This window comes from Pocillopora damicornis, chromosome 9 (assembly GCF_964200805.1).
Source record: "Pocillopora damicornis chromosome 9, jaPocDami1.2, whole genome shotgun sequence".
In the NCBI taxonomy this organism is placed as follows: Eukaryota; Metazoa; Cnidaria; class Anthozoa; order Scleractinia; family Pocilloporidae; genus Pocillopora; species Pocillopora damicornis.
Genome location: NC_142678.1, coordinates 19,264,020 through 19,282,725, shown reverse-complemented (window position 1 = coordinate 19,282,725; position 18,706 = coordinate 19,264,020). Strand labels below are relative to the sequence as shown.

The 18,706-nt window shown below is 37.0% G+C and overlaps 1 protein-coding gene across 1 annotated transcript; it reads right to left on the bottom strand.

Annotated features, from left to right (window-relative positions):
- Window positions 1-3,229: 3,229 nt before the first annotated feature.
- Window positions 3,230-18,706, bottom strand: LOC113672315 (mitogen-activated protein kinase kinase kinase 20). Its single transcript, XM_089182654.1, has 25 exons — window positions 18,453-18,706; window positions 17,426-17,513; window positions 16,529-16,621; window positions 15,987-16,052; window positions 15,412-15,440; window positions 14,876-14,959; window positions 14,595-14,648; window positions 14,325-14,411; window positions 13,585-13,659; window positions 12,941-12,995; window positions 12,627-12,678; window positions 12,068-12,146; window positions 11,654-11,713; window positions 10,846-10,890; window positions 10,730-10,760; window positions 9,858-9,921; window positions 8,623-8,695; window positions 8,108-8,173; window positions 7,526-7,624; window positions 6,806-6,868; window positions 6,630-6,680; window positions 6,028-6,105; window positions 5,738-5,929; window positions 4,855-5,092; window positions 3,230-4,553 (listed from the first exon to the last, which is right to left on the bottom strand). Exons 1-25 carry the CDS (start codon window positions 18,594-18,596, stop codon window positions 3,877-3,879), a joined length of 2,643 nt encoding a protein of 880 aa, XP_089038780.1. The 5' UTR covers window positions 18,597-18,706; the 3' UTR covers window positions 3,230-3,876.

Here is an 18,706-nt window from a genome sequence, read left to right as displayed (position 1 = left end):
AAGGTGTTCATTTATGATGAGTGCACAATTTGGATTTGCTGATTGCTGCCAGGAAAGAAATGACATTTGAATACTCTAAACAGCAGCATCGCGTTGGTCACAACAACACAATTCGTCGAAAGGACTTCGGCAGAAATTTGGCAAAGAAGTGAAGTATACAATTAAGATTCATGTTTTTGAGAGTGGAATGTTATTTTCAATTTTTGGGTAAGGAACTGAGAACAAACAGTCATATGCCCGACAATTTTCCTTTCTTTTTATTCCTTAATAGAAGTTAGCAGTTACGCAGATGTCTAATACTTATCTAGCCGAGCCACTTTTGAAAATCATATAAGGTCCTTAATTACAGTATATTGATAACTTCATAATAACATCAAAAACTTATAAAATAGGAAAGGTTGAGAACAGCTTGGTTTGAGAAAAATATAAAGAAGACTTTTATTAGCGTCATTAACCACTCAAGAGATGTTACTTAAGGAATAATCTTCAGTATGTCACGAATTTCTCTCTCAAAATACTTAACCGTGTTTTTTTCGTTGCTCTCCGAGAAAGCTTGGTGTTTCATTCCATAGTCTAGCAACGATTCTTCAAGGCACTCTTTCTACTACAAGATTTAACGGTTCCATATCGAAATAATAAGAAGTAGCCATATAAAAGTGTGTATGGCAAGAAAGGAAATCATATGTTTTCGCAAATAAACTACCTAAGTTCATTGGCGCTAAGGCGGTGTTAACATCAGCATTAATTCAGATAAATTTTATGATACAGAAGTTGTGGAGGCAGAAGTTTCTGTAGCAGTGATGTTTTGTTTGGACAAGACATACAGACCTGAAACCAAACTGACAATCATTTGGTAATAGGGTTTGTCGGTAACTTTGTCTAAACGTCCGTTGCCTCACGGAACCGATTTCGTTGTGAACATGATCTTTTTAGGCGAAGTGCAGTGTGGAATCAAACGTGTGAATTTTGCCGTAGCTAGCTCAGCAGTAGTTCACATGTCCAAGGTGATCTTCATTTGAGAGGGGTTGTTAAGAGCGGTCGAATTTATATGGATTCATGATTGTATGATTGTTTTTATCATTAATTTGTTTTTTCTTTGAAGATTTTAAGAAACAGTTTTTGTGGGGCGCAGCGGACAACTGGAGGTTATGGTGTTTATTATTACTATATGCATCAGCATAATTATTGTGATTGCTATTATTTTTTTAGATATACGCACTATTTTGTCTTTTTGTTACCTTTTCAAATGATGGGCAAAGATGAAGAGATAACATATCCATGGATAACGATAAGAATTTGTTCTCGTTTTATTATGAAAAAAATGTTCATGATTTGAACAGAAAAGCTTTCCTTTGCGTTCAGTTTGCCTTCTCCATTGAAATAAATTGATGTTCTTTTCGAAGTCTTTAATTTCCGATTTTCACAACATCTCATACTGAACACAATTGATTCTGCTTCTCATCTGTGTGTGGGCGATTTTTTTTACCCTTCAATACAGACAGAAATGTCTTTTTAAGCGACAGGCTTATGTGTTTGGTTTCCATTGCCTAATTGAAATCATGGGGTTGGTTTACAGACAGCCTTTCACAACAATTATTCAGCACTATAATGTATCCTTCTTAATGGACTTAGTTTATAATCCCTTTCCTTCATGGATTAGCTGAGGTATCGACCAATTTTGAATCTTCCTTTATGTCATGTTTTGTATGTTATTTCTATCTTTTATGGCATCATTTTCCATTGAAACTGGATTTGAGCGGGACACCAGCTGCCAAAGTAAATATTAACTATTTTTGTTATGTACTGCTTTCTACACATTTTGGCGGTTTTACGGCTATCGGTTAACCCCATCGAGACCCTCGTAAACGTGAGACACTGGCTTAATCAAACTAACTGGTAATTTGAGTCTCAAGGCTTACGTATATATGGCTAAAGACGCCCCATGATAGGAACACCTTGAAGTAATATACCATCAGTTAGTCTAAGGCCCAAACCACTCTAAACTGTTTTTAAAATAATCCATTTTAGTCTTGGCCAAAAGGAAGCAAAATATTTTTACTCACTGAAGCATTTTCCGTTTTACTCTCTCCTGTTTACATCATTATAGCCTTCACAAACCATACTCCCCCAAGGAAAGCTTTTTCTTATTTGAACGATAGCAATGAAAATCAGATCGACCGCGAGCCAGCTAGCGAACTGAAAAGAGGCGCAAATTGCTTTTTGCCTTGATCAATGGGAAACCAAGTCTTTGACGAGCATCAGTGGCAACGGGACCCTATTGATGGACTTACCTATCGAATTAGAATGGCGTGTCATGAAAGTTAATAGCTCAATATGAAGGGACATCGAATGAATAACAATGTTGGTCAACTAAACACTGTTTGCATCTGCTCCAGGAGAAAGAAGAAGCATCACGTTGATGCACATGGCCGTACGCTGAACTAAGTGAAGTGGACAAGAGGTGGTTCTTGGTCAGCTCAGCAGAAAAAGCAAAAATTACAGCTTACCAGTCAGTCGGCAAATCTTTGTTGAAAAAAAGAAAACCCAAAACAAAACAAAACAAAAACCGTATTATCAATACCGCTGCTAAACATTTAGCTAGCATTGGGAGAACATTCTTCTATAGGATATGACTGTTTTTAAAGCTTTTATAATAAAAGATTATCGCACTCAGTGGTCTACGCAATATTTTTGAACTTGAGTGATAAAACCTCAGAGTCAGCATTTTCAGGCATTCTATATTAACAAGAAGGCGCGTCATGCGCCGATCGATTCAAAGCTTCTACATCCCCCTAGGGACAACCCACGGGTATTTGGCTGTTGTAGGTACCCCGTGGATGGGGGATTAGAGCCTCTCCTCGGTGGGGTGGGAAATTTGAACCAACGGAGTACACAAGGAGTTTAGAGGTAAAGAGTTCGCTTACGTATGCAAATAAGTCAGAGTAAAATTATGACATCGTAGAATGATGCTTAACAGCAAAACCAAACAGCGCCACCGAAATATTTACTGAATTCCCCAACATTTCTTGATCACACTAAGAATTGTTTAATAAAAAAAAATTCCGATCGGGTGGGGCATTTAAACGCAATTTCCTCCCGGGTAATGGGGGGGGGGGGGGAGGGGGGGAATTCTTACGAATCAATCTTTAAAATTTCAAATGCCCGAATTGACCGACGCAACGTTTTTGTAATTTATCAAAGAAGTAAAAATAAAACACATCATAGAAAGTAGTATCAAACAAGTTTATTACTTTTCCTATTAATAAAATTCATCAAAAGTCATTAGTCATCTGGCTGCGATTAGCATCATTACTCGATAAGAGATTTGTCAATTATTCGGACACCTCGAACCGTTGGCAGAGCCATTATTATTTGATTTCTTTTTTTATTTCTTCAGTTCTGTTTGTTGTTCTTTTTTTTTGTTTGTTTGTTTCTTTTGCTTTGTTTTGTTTTGTTTTTCTTTGTTTGAATTTCATATCTGTATTTAAATTGTTGTGGATGCACGTAAATTAAGGTCTCGATCCAATGATCCATCTGTTTTTAGCTGAGATCGACCGCGAGTACATGTCGTACAAGGAAAGCTTAATCTGCTCTTTGGACAGATAATAACAGAATACACGACAGACTTTCTTATAACGATACGTTTACGAAGAATAAGACTTTCTTACGACTATGCTTGTGCGAAGAATAAGAGACCCACTGGTAGAAACGAAAATATAACTTTATCAATATGAATATAAGAACGTTAATAGACCACTAAGAATTAAACAGAAGCGAACAATTTCCTTCTGCTTGCGTTCGAAAAGCCGTTAGGTAAAAATTATTCAACATCAATCTATAATCCCTAAATAACGCGCGGTAAAAAGTATTCTTTGTCTACATCGATCCCCGTCCTCCTCGCCCACGTCCCCTAGGGCCTCCAGTTCCCCTGCTCCGGTCGCCTCGACCCCGGTTTCCTCTACCTTGATGACCCCCTCGTCTATTTCCTCTCCCCTCGTCAACTGACCTCTTATCAAACGTTCTACGACCGTTACTTTGCGAGTTTGTGGTTCCAGTTCCCTCCCGATGTGTCTTCCTGTGTGAAACAGTACACCATTCCGAACTCGTGCCGTTACCCTGTGTGTTGTCCCGATCGGTTACACCGGATGAAGGTGAGGTACTACCAGAAGTGTTCATTTCACTTGTCGTCCCTCTGTCATCATGTGCCCTAGTCTCCTCCTGTTGTGGGTTGAGTCTTGAAACCTCACTACTTTTCCTCGGCGGAGTCCGAATGGCACCTTCAGTAGCAACCAAGCGTTCCTTTATCGCTCTATCGTCCCGAACATATGAACTTCTACCCGCATACTTTGAATCGCTAACACTTCGCTGGTAGCTCTGGTCCCTGTGGCCACCTCCCCTTGCACCTCTGCCCCTTCCTCTTCTGCCCCTAGACGATTGATACTGCTGACTGGATTGTTGTTTAGATCCCCGGGTAAGGTCTGAGGGAGAGGAAGAGGAGCGTGGCTTAGGGTTTCCATCTGATATCCAACTTGCGTCCCAGTTGGAGGGGTATCCTTAAAATAGCAACAACAATAAAGATGACAATGACAATAGCAATAACAGCGGTTATCGTAACCATAATGGCGGTGGCTGTTATCATGGCAATGACGGCAGGAAAGGTTATGCTGAAGATGAAACTGAACAGTGACAGTAAAAGTGGTAATAACAAATTTTCAGTTAAAAAAAAACAAACAAACAAACATTGAGGACAAAGAAAAAACAACATGAACAGCCGCACTGAGCACTATAAATAACACTATAAATACCACTCAACAAAAGCCTTATTTCGCGCTAAAAAGCGTAAGCACCACTAACCTTTAAAAGATTTAGAGCTGGCGGAGGCACTCCAAGGAGAAATATTTGTAGGACTTTTTGTTGTCGGTGTTGTAGCAGATGGGACCACCCTTGTGGGTGTTCTTTTTACAGGTGTTGAAGGGCCACTAAACGCCACTTTCTGTGCCCACGTCACTGGAAATGGCTCTTGCTTACTACGAACCGCGTTTAAAAGGGGAGGAGGGGGATTGGAGAAGGACGATCGCCTTGAACCTGAAGCCTTGGGAAATGAAACAAGGAATTAATTTATGAGAAAAACGTAACCTATCATAGTGGAATGTGCATCTTATCAATGATTGTGTGGAAAGGTGGGCGTATTATTGTAAAATGTAGGGGTCATAACCAAGAATGAAAACTCCAAAACGGGTTGATTTTTGGTAGAAATGCCACACTCCTGTTTGCTTAGGTCAGTCTATGACTGCTATTGATTGGACACGATAAGGTTTCTCTGCAGCATGTCTCACCCTCACTTCGTTATGGGATTTGACTGCTATTACTTTCACTCTGAATTGCCTTCAGTCTCCATTTTTGTATCAGTGTGGATAACACTACATGTGGTCAGTGCGAACCCTGATTTTGGAGCATCCATCATAACTATGACCGTATGTTTGCACGGAAGATCATAACCTCTATTATCTCCAGCCCTATATCTTGATGATCCTTTGGCAATGTTAAAAATCTACAACATCTTAGTAAACCTGTTTGGTTGCAGTTCATTCTTTAAAATGGTACAAAGCTGACTTGATTCGTCGATAGACTGGAGCTCCCACACCAGGAATAATGCGGACCGTATCACTATCACGGCTTGTCAACGACAAACAAACCTTACACCAGATGGGTGGGGAGGAAACCTGTTTGCATTTACCTTGGTTACACAAGGAGATCCGGGTGGGGTAGGCGATTGAGATGAAGACCCGTCCAGGCGGCTGTTCCCTCTTGCACTGGATCCCGTTGACTGCTTCAGCGTTAAATGAACAGTTTTTGTAATCGTCGAGCCGCTCTCCTGAAGCAAGACTGTGTGCACATGCTTGGTACTTCTGGGCTTTTTGACATTATTCTGAGAATAACATAAAGTAGAAAGATTACATGTTACTCACAAACAAGTTGTTTCTTTTTCTTTTTTTACTCAAGAAGAACGCGTTTGACGCGACATACCTCATAATTCACCGTGCATTCCACGACCGGTGCCGCACCGGGAATGCTGATTTGCCAGCTGCTCATAACGTAAGGCGGCTGTGAGACAAACGGCAAGTTAATTAGTAACTCCTAAAATAAATCTATTTTGTTTACTTCCTTCGGCCACCACGCCAAGCATTATTTTCACAAAAAGTAATCTACCTACCATTCCAAATTATTAAAATTGCGGAAAATAAAAAGTCACATGGTCGTCAGTGAGCATAGGCGACGTGAATGACGGGTGTCCGTGAAATAAGTTCGAATTCGCTTTAATCTTTATTCACAATATTACAATCCAATTTTCAACACTTAAAAAATTATTGCGACAACTTTGAATGACGGGCGACCATAAAATAATTTCCGTCCGTGAAATAAGTCCGAATTCGCTTTAATAATCATTCACAATATTACAATCTAATTTACAATGCTAAAAAAAATTATTGCGATAACTTTGAATGACGGGCGACCATGAAATAATTTCCGTCCGTGAAATAAGTCCAAATTCGCTTTAAACTTCATCCACAAGTTTACAATCCAATTCACAACACTAAAAAATGATTGCGACAACTTTAAGATCATACCTGGCTCAGTGTTTTGATCTCGCTTGTGTGTTTGAAAAAAAAGGTGACATTCTAAAAGAAGAGAGAGAAAAGGTAAGACCAATAGAACTGAATTTGTCGCTGTCCTTCGAGGAAGATGTGGAAAAATCGTAGTGGAAACAAACCACAGAGAGGAAATATTGAAAACTTATTCCCACCTTCACCAGAAGGAGAGCTGTCTCGTCTCCATCAACTTCCACGAACATCTTCCATTTGTGCTCCTGTTAGGGGGGGATAAAATTTAGTTGAAATATCGTGCCTTCTTCAGCAATGGATAAATTTATGTCCGGTTGTTTTGCATTTAATAATGGACAAAAATGTCGAATTTCGTTTCCTAATGCTTTGATTAGAATGAGTGTACCTGACCCGTTCATTCCCAAGATGTCAGTAAAAACTCTCCTTATTGTCTGCCAGACAATTCTCATGATGTAACCATGGAGAATTTAGTATTAGACCAAGTGATAATCCCCCCATTGATTATTTTCTTGATTATCATCACTTGGCTGCTTGATATTGTAAGGAGAAATTCTTCCTTGGTCACTCAAGAGAGTTCAAGGGTCACACTATTCTTGCGACAGTTTACATGCACGTCTCGTGAGGGCCGCTGCGCTTAATTGTAGAAATATCATCTTCAGTTTAAAATTCATTCGCATTTTGCCTTTGAAATCAAGAAAGTTAGAATTAATATCACCTATAATTTTCGATAATAACGTTTCACAGCTGCATTAATCAAATCGCCCTTATCAGATAAGCATCGTTCCAGATGATTGATCTCCTTCGCTCTCTGTAACAGCGGCTTCAAATCCAAATTGAAGGCTTGAGTACAATCGCATGGAACAAAATTTTATCCAAGAAAGAATCTATACTAGGGCACTCACCTGCGAGGATTTTTCCATTCTACAATGATTACCGAATAAGAGAATGAGAGTTTGCTGCTGGGGTTGACTGCTTGCATAGCCATTTGTTGTAACATCATCCTGAATGCAAGGTGATAGAGTTAATATCGACTGAATGTCATACAATCAAAACCAAAGTAATTCCATAAGCCGATAGGAATAAAGAAGAATATCACAAGGAGCCAATGAGAACTCGAGGTAAAAACATGTTTCCAGCCAAAAGCGCGGGAAAACGCGAGTGACCAGGTCGCAGTTGGTTTTAATTTTGCACCTGATTGGTGGAGAGAGAAGCGCGAGTGTTTCTTTTAGACCAATCGCGGAGCGAAGAAAAGCAAAACTGACGAAGTACTTCGATACTTAATTGGAAATTTCTCTGTGGCTTGTTAGACATGCATCACACACAAACTTGCTAAGCTCTAACTGCACTAAAGTGCCACGAACTGACTCAAAAATGGCCATGGTCTAAGAAGTTTATGAAAAAAGGGAACTTTGGAAGTTGTATTTATAATAATAACAAAGCAGAAAAAAACCACAAACAGAAACAACTCTGCTTTAAAAATGTACCATGGGTCGAAGAGGAGGAAAGTGCATCATTGACTCGCTCTCAGACCTCAAATGAACAATTTGCTCCTGCAAACAGAAATAAAACAAAGACAAAGGATCTTGTTTTTCTTGATGATTGAAAGTAAAATACTCCGTAATCCGTTACTGATTGACACTTACACATGAGTTTATAACTGTTAAAAAAACATTTTCAATAAAATTTTTCGTACTTGTCGCTTAGCAGTAAACTCCACCAAACCATTTGGCAGTGCAGCTTAAAAATATCATAGAGTAATCCTTCTTAAAAGATCTCACAAAAAGACCTTTCTTTGTCGTTCCGTTGACGTTCTATAAATATCCTTCTGGAATTTTTACCGTCGCCTTCCAGAAATCTTTCCACCACACTGCAAAGGTCATTCAGGTTGTCACTGAAACTTAATTTTAGCTAAAAAAGCATTTCAAAGTTGACTTAGATGCCTTGTGATGACCAATCAAATTTCACAAATTCCTTAGCTTGAAATAAAGCACACATTTACCATCAACTCAATCCTGTGACCAAAGGATTCTATTCCAAGAGTTACCAACTGCTCGTCTGTGAGCACAATGAGCCTGCGCGATAAAAAAAAAAAATTTATACCCACGATTGCTAATTTAATGCTATGCACGAACGACTTCCAGCTGTATCCTTGGGTATAATCTATTAAAAAATGAATCGTTTTCCGTGAATGCAATTTTGAACGACATTCTTGCCTTAAAATGATTGAACTGCATAGTTTGAAGCTTGCGTGGAATCATGAATACGGATTGTTAACTGGGCGAGTGGATGATATAACTGATTGACTGCTTGAAAACCTGAGTCACGCACTGATTGACGGACTGACGGACTGACTAATTGACTGTTTGTTTAACTGATTGACTGATAGAATAACTGACTGACATACAAACTGTCACAATAACTGAAATAATATTGATTTTATTTAGACTGACAGACGGATTGACTGTTTGTTTGAATGATTGACAGACAAACTATAACTAACTGACAGGGTAATTTAGTATTATCAACCGAGTTGATTAACTATATGACTGACTTTTTGATTGACTAACTGCCTGACTGACTCACTGAACAAATGACTGACTTTCTGTTTAACTTACTGCCTGACTAACTGAGTGACTGACTTTTTGATTGACTAACTGCCTGACTGACTCACTGAATAAATGACTGACTTTCTGTTTAACTTACTGCCTGACTAACTGAGTGACTGACTTTTTGATTGACTAACTGCCTGACTGACTCACTGAACAAATGAGACTTTCTGTTTAACTTACTGCCTGACTAACTGAGTGACTGACTTTTTGATTGACTAACTGCCTGGCTGACTCACTGAATAAATGACTGACCTTCTGTTTAACTTACTGCCTGACTAACTGAGTGACTGACTTTCTGATTGACTGGCTGCCTAAGCGACTGACTGACTGATTAAATTTCCTTATTGACTACCTGACTAAAATAACACCCACTCAGTGACTAACAAACTTCATAGTATACATTAAATTTAATTTTGCGTTTCTGACCAAACTTCCTCACCAAAAATCTGCCTTCTACCAAATCCATGCACTACCACCATATCTATTTTGAAATACAACAAAACACATATCAGCTAGGGGGAATGCAAACTAATATTATTAAAAATTTCAAATAGAACAACTCAAATAGGCACAAATGGATAGATAGAACAAACACGTTCCCTCTAGAATTGAACGAAAAACTAACCTTCTCCCAGTAATATGATTATCTTGGAACAGTGGTAAATACGTCACAAGGTCTTTATGCCCACCTGTAAACAGATTAAGAAAATTTAGCTAACAAGGCTTAGCATTCTGAATTAGCCCTTCAACCCCTAAGAGTGACTGGCATTTAATTTCTCCTTATAACATCAGCTCTGAATCAAACATTAAGGTCATGAGAATAAGGGAAATGATCAACAACTAAAGAACTCTTGACTGTTAAACAACTTCTCCTTTTCAGACCCTTAAGAAATGTATAGAGAACAGTATGGAGAAGATGCATACTGATGTTAGCTAGGGTGTAAAGTGTTAGATGCAAATTGAAACTTTAACAAAATAAGAGCATTAAACAATGATTTGGTTTTATCAACTGAGTTGATAAAATAAATGTAAATTTGCCACTGTAAAGAATGTCTTGAGCTGATGCTTCAATCGTTAGCCCTTTCGTCAGAGCGACGATGGCTTTCAGCTTTAGAAACTGTTTATGGTAGTCAATTTACATCATTACCTCAGGTTACAAAAAAATTATAACCACCCATTACCAATGCAGAACCACAATTTCTTTCAGCTTTAGAAACTGTTTACAGTAGCCAATTTACATCATTAACTCAGGTTACAAAAAAAATTATAACCACCCGTTACCAATACAACCACAATTTCTTTACAAACTTCCCTAGTATCTATTAGGAGAGGCTGACTCAGACTGTACCCCACAAAGGTCAAATGAATGGTAGTGTAGTCCTAGTCACCAAGCTCCACTCATCTGTGAATACTTCTAACTACATATTTCATGGTTTTCTGTAGAGCTATTTTTTTTAATCTGCAACATTGTACAAGTAATTTCTGCTGGTCACTTACTGTTCTGTGCAACTTGCTGCAGCCATAAACACTGAAATATATCACACAGGATTAATCATTCAACACATAAAAAGAAAAAGCATAGAATGAAGTTAAAAGACAGCAAACAAAATTACCACATCATTCTCTGTCCAGGCATTAACATCATGTTTGTCCAGAACCTGACGGAAAATAGAGACAATGTTTTAGGTAGGCATTAAGTGTTGTTGAATGGAAGAGGAGGTAGCTTTTTGGGAAAAAATTCTTAACTCTTGAAAGGAAAATCCTGGTTTTAGCAAGACCCCACTTAATAGCAGTGCCTCTCTTCACAAGGAAGTAGAAAAGGACTTTTTGTTGGACTAGCATATCACCCAGGAGAGTGGTGATACACTAAGTCATTTCATGCAGCAGATATTAAGTTACATTGCGGCAGCTATGTGAGTCAGCCCCCAGCAGGTCCACAATCCAAAAAAAAATGTGCATTATAAAAATAATTATGCCCTGTACAAGAATTGTTGTGTTTACTTCAATAGGCTGATATGAAAGACATTACATGTGTATGTCTGGCATTCAGCCATCACAGTCCAAAAACCAACAAACAAATAACAGCAACAACATCAACAGCAAAATGAAACAAAAACAATCACAAAAATCAGATAACTAAGGCCCTGGTAAAGACATCCAGTCTTCTCTGTGAAAGGAATGATTTACCAAAAAAATTACAACAAAAACAACATTAACTATCAAAGCAAATTTGAATGATTTTCTAACTGACTAATTCAAGAAAAAAACTAGACTAAGTCCAGTCTTGGATGATGTACTTTACAATTATGTTTTCATCAATCAGCAAATCATATTTCACTTTAATTCCATGTGTATTAATGTGAAACATGACTATGATGCAGAAAATACACACACTAATAATACTAATGATTCATTACATACCTTAGAAATAGACTGCAGCTCATTAATTTTCTTTTCTTTTTGTTGTACACGTACTTCTCTCTAAACAGGGAAAAACAGCCACTAAGTGTTCAATGCATTCAGCACAGCAAGATTGGCCAGGGCCCATATTTACTGGTCTTCAACTCCTCACAGAAGACTCACATTTCTTCATCACATGATCAAGAAAAAAGTTAAAAATCTTATCCTAAATTATCAAGACGCAGTTCAGTACGATAAGCACTTTGCCAACAATAACCACAAAATATCTGCAAATTGACAACTTTCCATTTGAAATAAAACCAAAATTGGTCTTAATTCCTGAGTTGTAGTGTACAGTAAGTGTGTATCAAGAATTTACTTCCTGTTCATGAACAGTCAGCGGGTGTAAGGTGACACAGCAAAATAATTCCATACCTCACGCAGTTCTTTCTCCTTATTTGTCAAATCTCTCTCTAACCTCTTGAGCCTACTCAACGTAGCATCTATTTCATTACTGAAAATTAAGTAAATTAACAACAAAACATAAGTAAAGAATAATTATTAAATGAGCTTAACCCTTTAACTCCCAGAAGAGATTATCATGGAACCTCTCCCAATAATATCTATACATCATCCAGCAACAGGCAAATGAGAATACCCAAACTTATCAGGAAGAAATTGTTATCTTGATCTAATACCAAATTCACCAAACCTTTTGGCCAGGATTTGTGTAAAAGCTGGAGGGGAGAATTAAAAATCAGATCTTGGAAGTTAAAGGGTTAAGATCTACAGTGCAAACACCAAAAGCTCCTTACAGCTGTAGCTGAGGAAAAATTGAAACAACTCCCCATCCTTGTTCATTTAAACAATTAGCTAGTTGACATTGTTGAAATTTTTTAAAGAGTTCTCTCTGTAATCAATAGGGATCCTGCCGAACCAACAAAAAGGTATTTATTAACAGACAGAAATGTCTCTGAATATTTGATTAACCTACCTCCAATTCTTTTTCTGTTCAATGAAGGAGTCAGTTTCCTGTTGTAGAGAAGCTGGAAAAAAGATAAAATGACATAATACGAAACAATATCATAAGAATGCCGTAACAAAAGGTACTGAGGGTTTCTGATGATAACCCCCAAATGGTTTCTCTCCTTACTGTGCCAAAGACTTTCACTTATCACTTTTAGGTCATTGTCCCAAACATGTTTGTCATAGGTTGGTGATAGGTACCTAACATTAAAATCTAATTTGATTTTACTTGTTTGTGTACACTTGCATGCAATACCTAGTTATTAATACTATTGTACCTACCATCTCCACTCATGGATTTGAGTTCTGACAGAATCTCATTAAAATTTGGACGTTCCTGACAAAAGGAAAAAGTAACAATTACAGTAAATCAACCATAGAGTGCAATACATGTGAAACTGGAGGCTGATGCATGGATATCACAGATGCTACAATCAAAATCTCCCTTAAAAGAGTACTGTCATAGGACACATTTACAATTAAGTCCCCACTACCCTCTCCTAAAGCAACTTCCCCCCCCCCCTCCTTCTCCAAATGAAAATACTGTTAGTAATCAATATAGATAACCATACTTATTGGTAAAGACAGTCAATTTTTTTAATAAGGTTAAATTAAACCTTTTGACTTCAAATGCTGATAGAGAAGGATTTTGCTCTTCATTTCTGTAGAAATCAGGGCAGTCCCTTTTCAAGGCACCATTAGTTCCTTCACTGGTTCTTCCTCTATTTCTTCATTAAGTATGAGGTCTTCATTAGTATGAGGGTAACTGACTTCAAAACATCAACTCTAAGATTTCTACAAATGCTTTGGCCACTGACTAAAGGATTGTATTCCTTGATAATACTCCAAACCATAAATATAACCAAACATGTATTTATCACCCATAATCAAATGATTCAGAACTACTAAGGATTAGTCATGACTACCTTTGGTTCCGTCAACCAACACTTTTTCATCAGCTTTGCAAACTTTTCTGGGCAGCTGCTTGGAATGGTCAACCTCTGGAAGATGAAGAAATCAATTACACTGTACAGATGACACATTTTTAAAAATTACTCAACATAAAATTTGCACCTCAGACTAATTCAAAAAGTAGAAAAGTAAAGCATATTTAAACCTAAAATACCATGTTCTTTGGAAAATAATTTGCAATGAAAATGAACCACACTTGACAAGTTCAGTACTGTCATAGTTTTCGTTATCATCATTATCATAACAAGTGGTTTTTGTAATATCCTGAAGAGCATACCAAGTATCTGTTGTCTAATTATTTCTTTATTATTCATTTATTAAAACAACCAGATCACATTATCATCAGCAAAGGCATTTATTTACAGGGAGCAGTCTGAGGCTGAATCTTAAATGTGTGTCCTTCAGGGACAATAGCCTGTATGTTGATACCTACATCAACATGTATTTCTTTAACCCTTTGACTTCTAAGGGTGACTAGCATGTAATTTCTCCCAACAATATCACTCCTGAATCACACATTAGGGTCATGAGAATAAGGGAAATGATCACCAACTAAAGAGGCTCTTGATTGTTTAACATATTCTCCTTGTCACCATCTTAGGTGACAAGTATGGAGAAATTGCATACTGATATTAGGGAGCAAAAGGTTAAATTTCAAAATGTTTTTTGGATTTACAAAATCTCTTTCATTTACCTCTTCCTCTTGCACAACCACCCATGCTACTTGGACACCAAGAAGTCCTTTAAATGGTACCTCTTGGGTAAGCATTTCCCATAGCACCTAAAATAATTAAAAACAAGGTTCATTCAAACTCACATAATGAGTCCAGTCAAAAACCAATTCCCATACTGGAGTAGCACACATAATTATGTGCAATTGTAAGCCAGCTTCTCTGGAATACAGAATAATAAACTTTACTACACGTATATCAATAATCTGGAATGTGCACCATGATTCACTCACCACAGCATAAGAAAATGTATCAGAGGCTTCTGATATCGGCAGGCTTTGAATAACCTGAGTATACAACAAATAAGTCTAAATTTATTATTTGTCTGAGTATGTGTATATGCAATAAACTCAAACTGAGACCTTGCTCTAATTGATAGATGAAAGCTACTAACAGCGAAATGACATTTAATCCTCTTAAATGCAAGTGTAACCAAAAAGGAACTTCTGCTAGCAATAACTGACACTGAAAGGTGAAGAGAAGAAAAAAAAATTGATAAGTAGGTTCTTCTTACCTCAGGAGCCATCCATGGGTATGTCCCCACCAGAGACATTTTAGTTGTGTTATTAAGGAATCTTGAAGTGCCAAAATCACAGATCTGTAAAATTTCAAAATTGCACTATCTTACATATTTGGTGAAATTGCAGTTTGGAGCCATTGTCCTTAATTACATGACTTGTGCACATGTACATCTAATATCATATCAAATTATATGACTGTTTATGTTACCTAAACAGTCATTTGTAAATATACCGTATGAACTTTGAGAAAATAAGAACATCCTGCTTGCTATCAGGATTTACATGTAAATATCAACATGTTACTTCTATGCAATGGAATTAAATGAGGAAGGTACATGTCCATGTACATGAATGTTTTAAGGCAGGTGATATATTAAAAGTAGAATACATGTACAAATTCTCAAAGTGCCCAGTCATGTCATTCATGTTATAAAACATGCTCAGGATACACACTATTCTTAAAGGTACAATTGTTGAGTATGATTCATGAATCTTGCTGTATTGTACACTGTGATACATCCACACTTACTTTGACTGTCAAGTCAGAGCAAATCACCACTGCAAAACAAAACAGTTAAGGTAAAGTGAGTTTATACAGCTTTAAATTGTAAATGGAAAGTTACTTAATAATATCTAAGCTAACTAAAGGTTTTACTGGTAATTATTTTCCTGATGATAATAATTACTACTACATTCCTTATTATCCAAGATCAATCATTAATAATGTATTTTACCACACCCAATATAATAATATTAACAACTGACAGATATCATTCAAATTTGAACTCAGACTTTCTTCCAAGGGCTAAAAGGAAATCTGACTCAAGATCAGGAAACATCAATTGCAATAAATAATGTGCAACATGTATATTATATATGTATCTTTTGAAATCATTAAGTAGGAACTCTAAATAACTTTGAAATATTTCACCTTGGTGTAAAATTTAAGATAATCTAGTTTGATTGTGGTATTGCAATTTCAAGCTTTCATTATCCACTGACATCAATCTCATTTTACAGGTATTTCAGTACCAACTCACTGTTTCTTGAACCTAGTTCATAAGGCTGTTGATTGAGCAAGATCAAATATTTTAAAATATTTACCATTTTTTGACTTCAGATCTCTGTGAATCACCTTCACTGGGGCTTCATTGTGGAGGTAATTGATAGCTGTAAATATATGAGGAACAATAAAAATGATTGGTGTTTATTAACACATTGAATATTATACATATACCATGCACAATATGTATTATTTGTTATTAGTACTTGTAAATAATAAATCCCTGATAGAAATTTGCGACCAGATAACTCTAGAACTGGGTTTCTTTGACCTATTACCTGTCACAACTTATATCATCTTAAAAAGTGCCTGGTGGTTCATAGAGATACTTTGATGTGTTCTCTCAATAAGATTGAAGTGTCTTTCCCAAAAACATGTCACACAATGACCCTATCCCCTTCCCTGCTAAGTCTAACAAGCTACCTGTTGGGCTATTACATATCCCATGCTGGTTGATACATGTTTGACAAAATTGGGTAATTGGTCAATGCCACCAATGTGATTCTGTGTTGTATACAAATGTTTGAAAATAACTTTCATTGTACACAGAAACCCCTTTCAATTAGAATGAACCTTTGCTTACCAAGAGCAATCTCAGTGGACCATTGTAGAATCTGGTCAAAATTAAGCTTATTGTTTGTGAGATGATCATACAAACATCCACTGGCAGCATATTCTGAAAAATGGAATAACATAGTCAACACTAATACATTACTTATATACAAGACTTTGGGGTTTCCTGCTGTGATTAGCATTCTTGTGAATACTTTGTAGTGAGTACACTATCAGACAAATAATGAGACTTAATAAGCCATTTTACAGTTGTGTACTTAGTTACCAAGCTTTTGATTTGGAGTGAGGCTGAAGGTGACCTTGTTGTGATAGAGACCAGTATCTTGTTAGCATGATAACAAAGTAATTTACATTTGAAAAGCAGCAAGGTTTGTGACATAACAAGATCAACCTTAGCCTTACTCTTGTTCAAAGGCTTGGCAACCAAGTAAACAACTGTAAAATGGACTATTATCTTTAGCATCCCTAATTGGAATTTGAAATTATGAGAAACTTGCGAGATAAATAAGGAATTAAAGTTCTTTTGGAGATCAGCTACTGTCTGTACCTTTAATCAACACATATTGAAGCCTTTTTTTTTTTTTTATCATAATCAGGGTTAAAATGGATGTTGTTGCTATTATAAAATCCTATACCTAGCCTTGTACATGCTTAGGCTTATAATACATATAGCTGCCTCACAAATATTATATTATAATCACCCATTTTCAATCCCAAACCTTGCTTACATCAGTAAATCTTAATTGGAAAGTATTCCCAGAACACTGAAATTTGAAGAGCACTCACATCGAAACAACAAAAATGTGGCAATGGTAAATAAAAATTTTTTTACAAACAAGTCATGGGCTTCAATTTTGGGTAAACAATGTCATCATGCAGACACATTAGAGTTAATTAAGCTGCTCACCTGTCACAAGGCAAAAGTTAGGCTGAGAATTTACTGCTCCATAAAACTTGATGATATGCTTGTGACTGAGCATGCTCAGAATACTGGCCTAAAACACACGCCATAATAAATTTAAGTGCGTATATAAACATCTTGAAGATGACAGCTTATATTACTGAGAGGAAGATTCTCAAAGTTCAATACTTGGACTACCCTTGACTGAAGTTAAGCATTAAGTAGCAATGTTACAAAACCTCAGCACTGAGTTGGAGTCTTTCAGAAAAAACAACAACGAAATGCACGCCGAATACAATCACACGGCAACATGTATCATTCAACCAAATCTCTACATGGAGGTCTTTGCGATAATTATGTCTGCCTCTTGACTTGAAAATGAGGTAAGATTGAGACAAGGTGATTTTGCTTTTGACATACTTACATGTAAGTAAAAAGCTAAGAAGCCCTTAAGTACATGTTGAGTGAGATCTTAGCGTGTAAATGTTCTCTCGTCAAAAGCGCTAAAAACTTAAGTGCAATTCATATAGAATTATGCATCTCAAAACAGCATCAGTCAGTTAAAAGATCAACCCAATTCTAAATAAATCAACATGTGTTACAGCGACTTGTAAGCTTCGACACCTACATGCTTTAAGATCACGAAGCCGTGTGTTTGGGACGGACAACACAACTGTGAATTGTAACCCTCAACAATATTAAATTACATCGTTGCTGTAAAGCGAGTGAGTACAATTAAAAAAGAATGTCGATCTCACAGGTAAACACACATTTATGGTTTAAAAGATGGCTTAAAATTGAAAATAGCGTGAACTTTCCAAGAGCGGGGTGATAAAATTAGAACACAGGTGAGATTTACCTCAGTGAAATGCACATGCCTTTCAAAGGCATGTAATTTGTGAGAAGTCTAAAAAAATTTGATTTAAGTCTGGTCCAAATGTCTAGTTTCCTAACAAAAGATTATGCGTTTGGACTTGACTGACAAAGGGTCATGCAACTTCCTACCGCGTGTAACCATTTGATTACAACTTGCCTCTTTTCCTAGACTCAAGATTTTCTTCACCGCTACCTCTTTATCTTGCGATTTCCACCTCGCTCTATAGACAGAGCCAAACGCACCTCCACCGCATTTCTCGAAGAATTCGAGATCTTCAAAATCAATCTGGACATAGGCCATGGTTGACGTTTTTGGACTACATCTCCGAGCTAAAAAAAGGCTACGGATCTTTCTGCCGAGCGCTAACTAGAACGTGTTTCAGATGACTTGAGAGGGAACTCGTTCGAAAC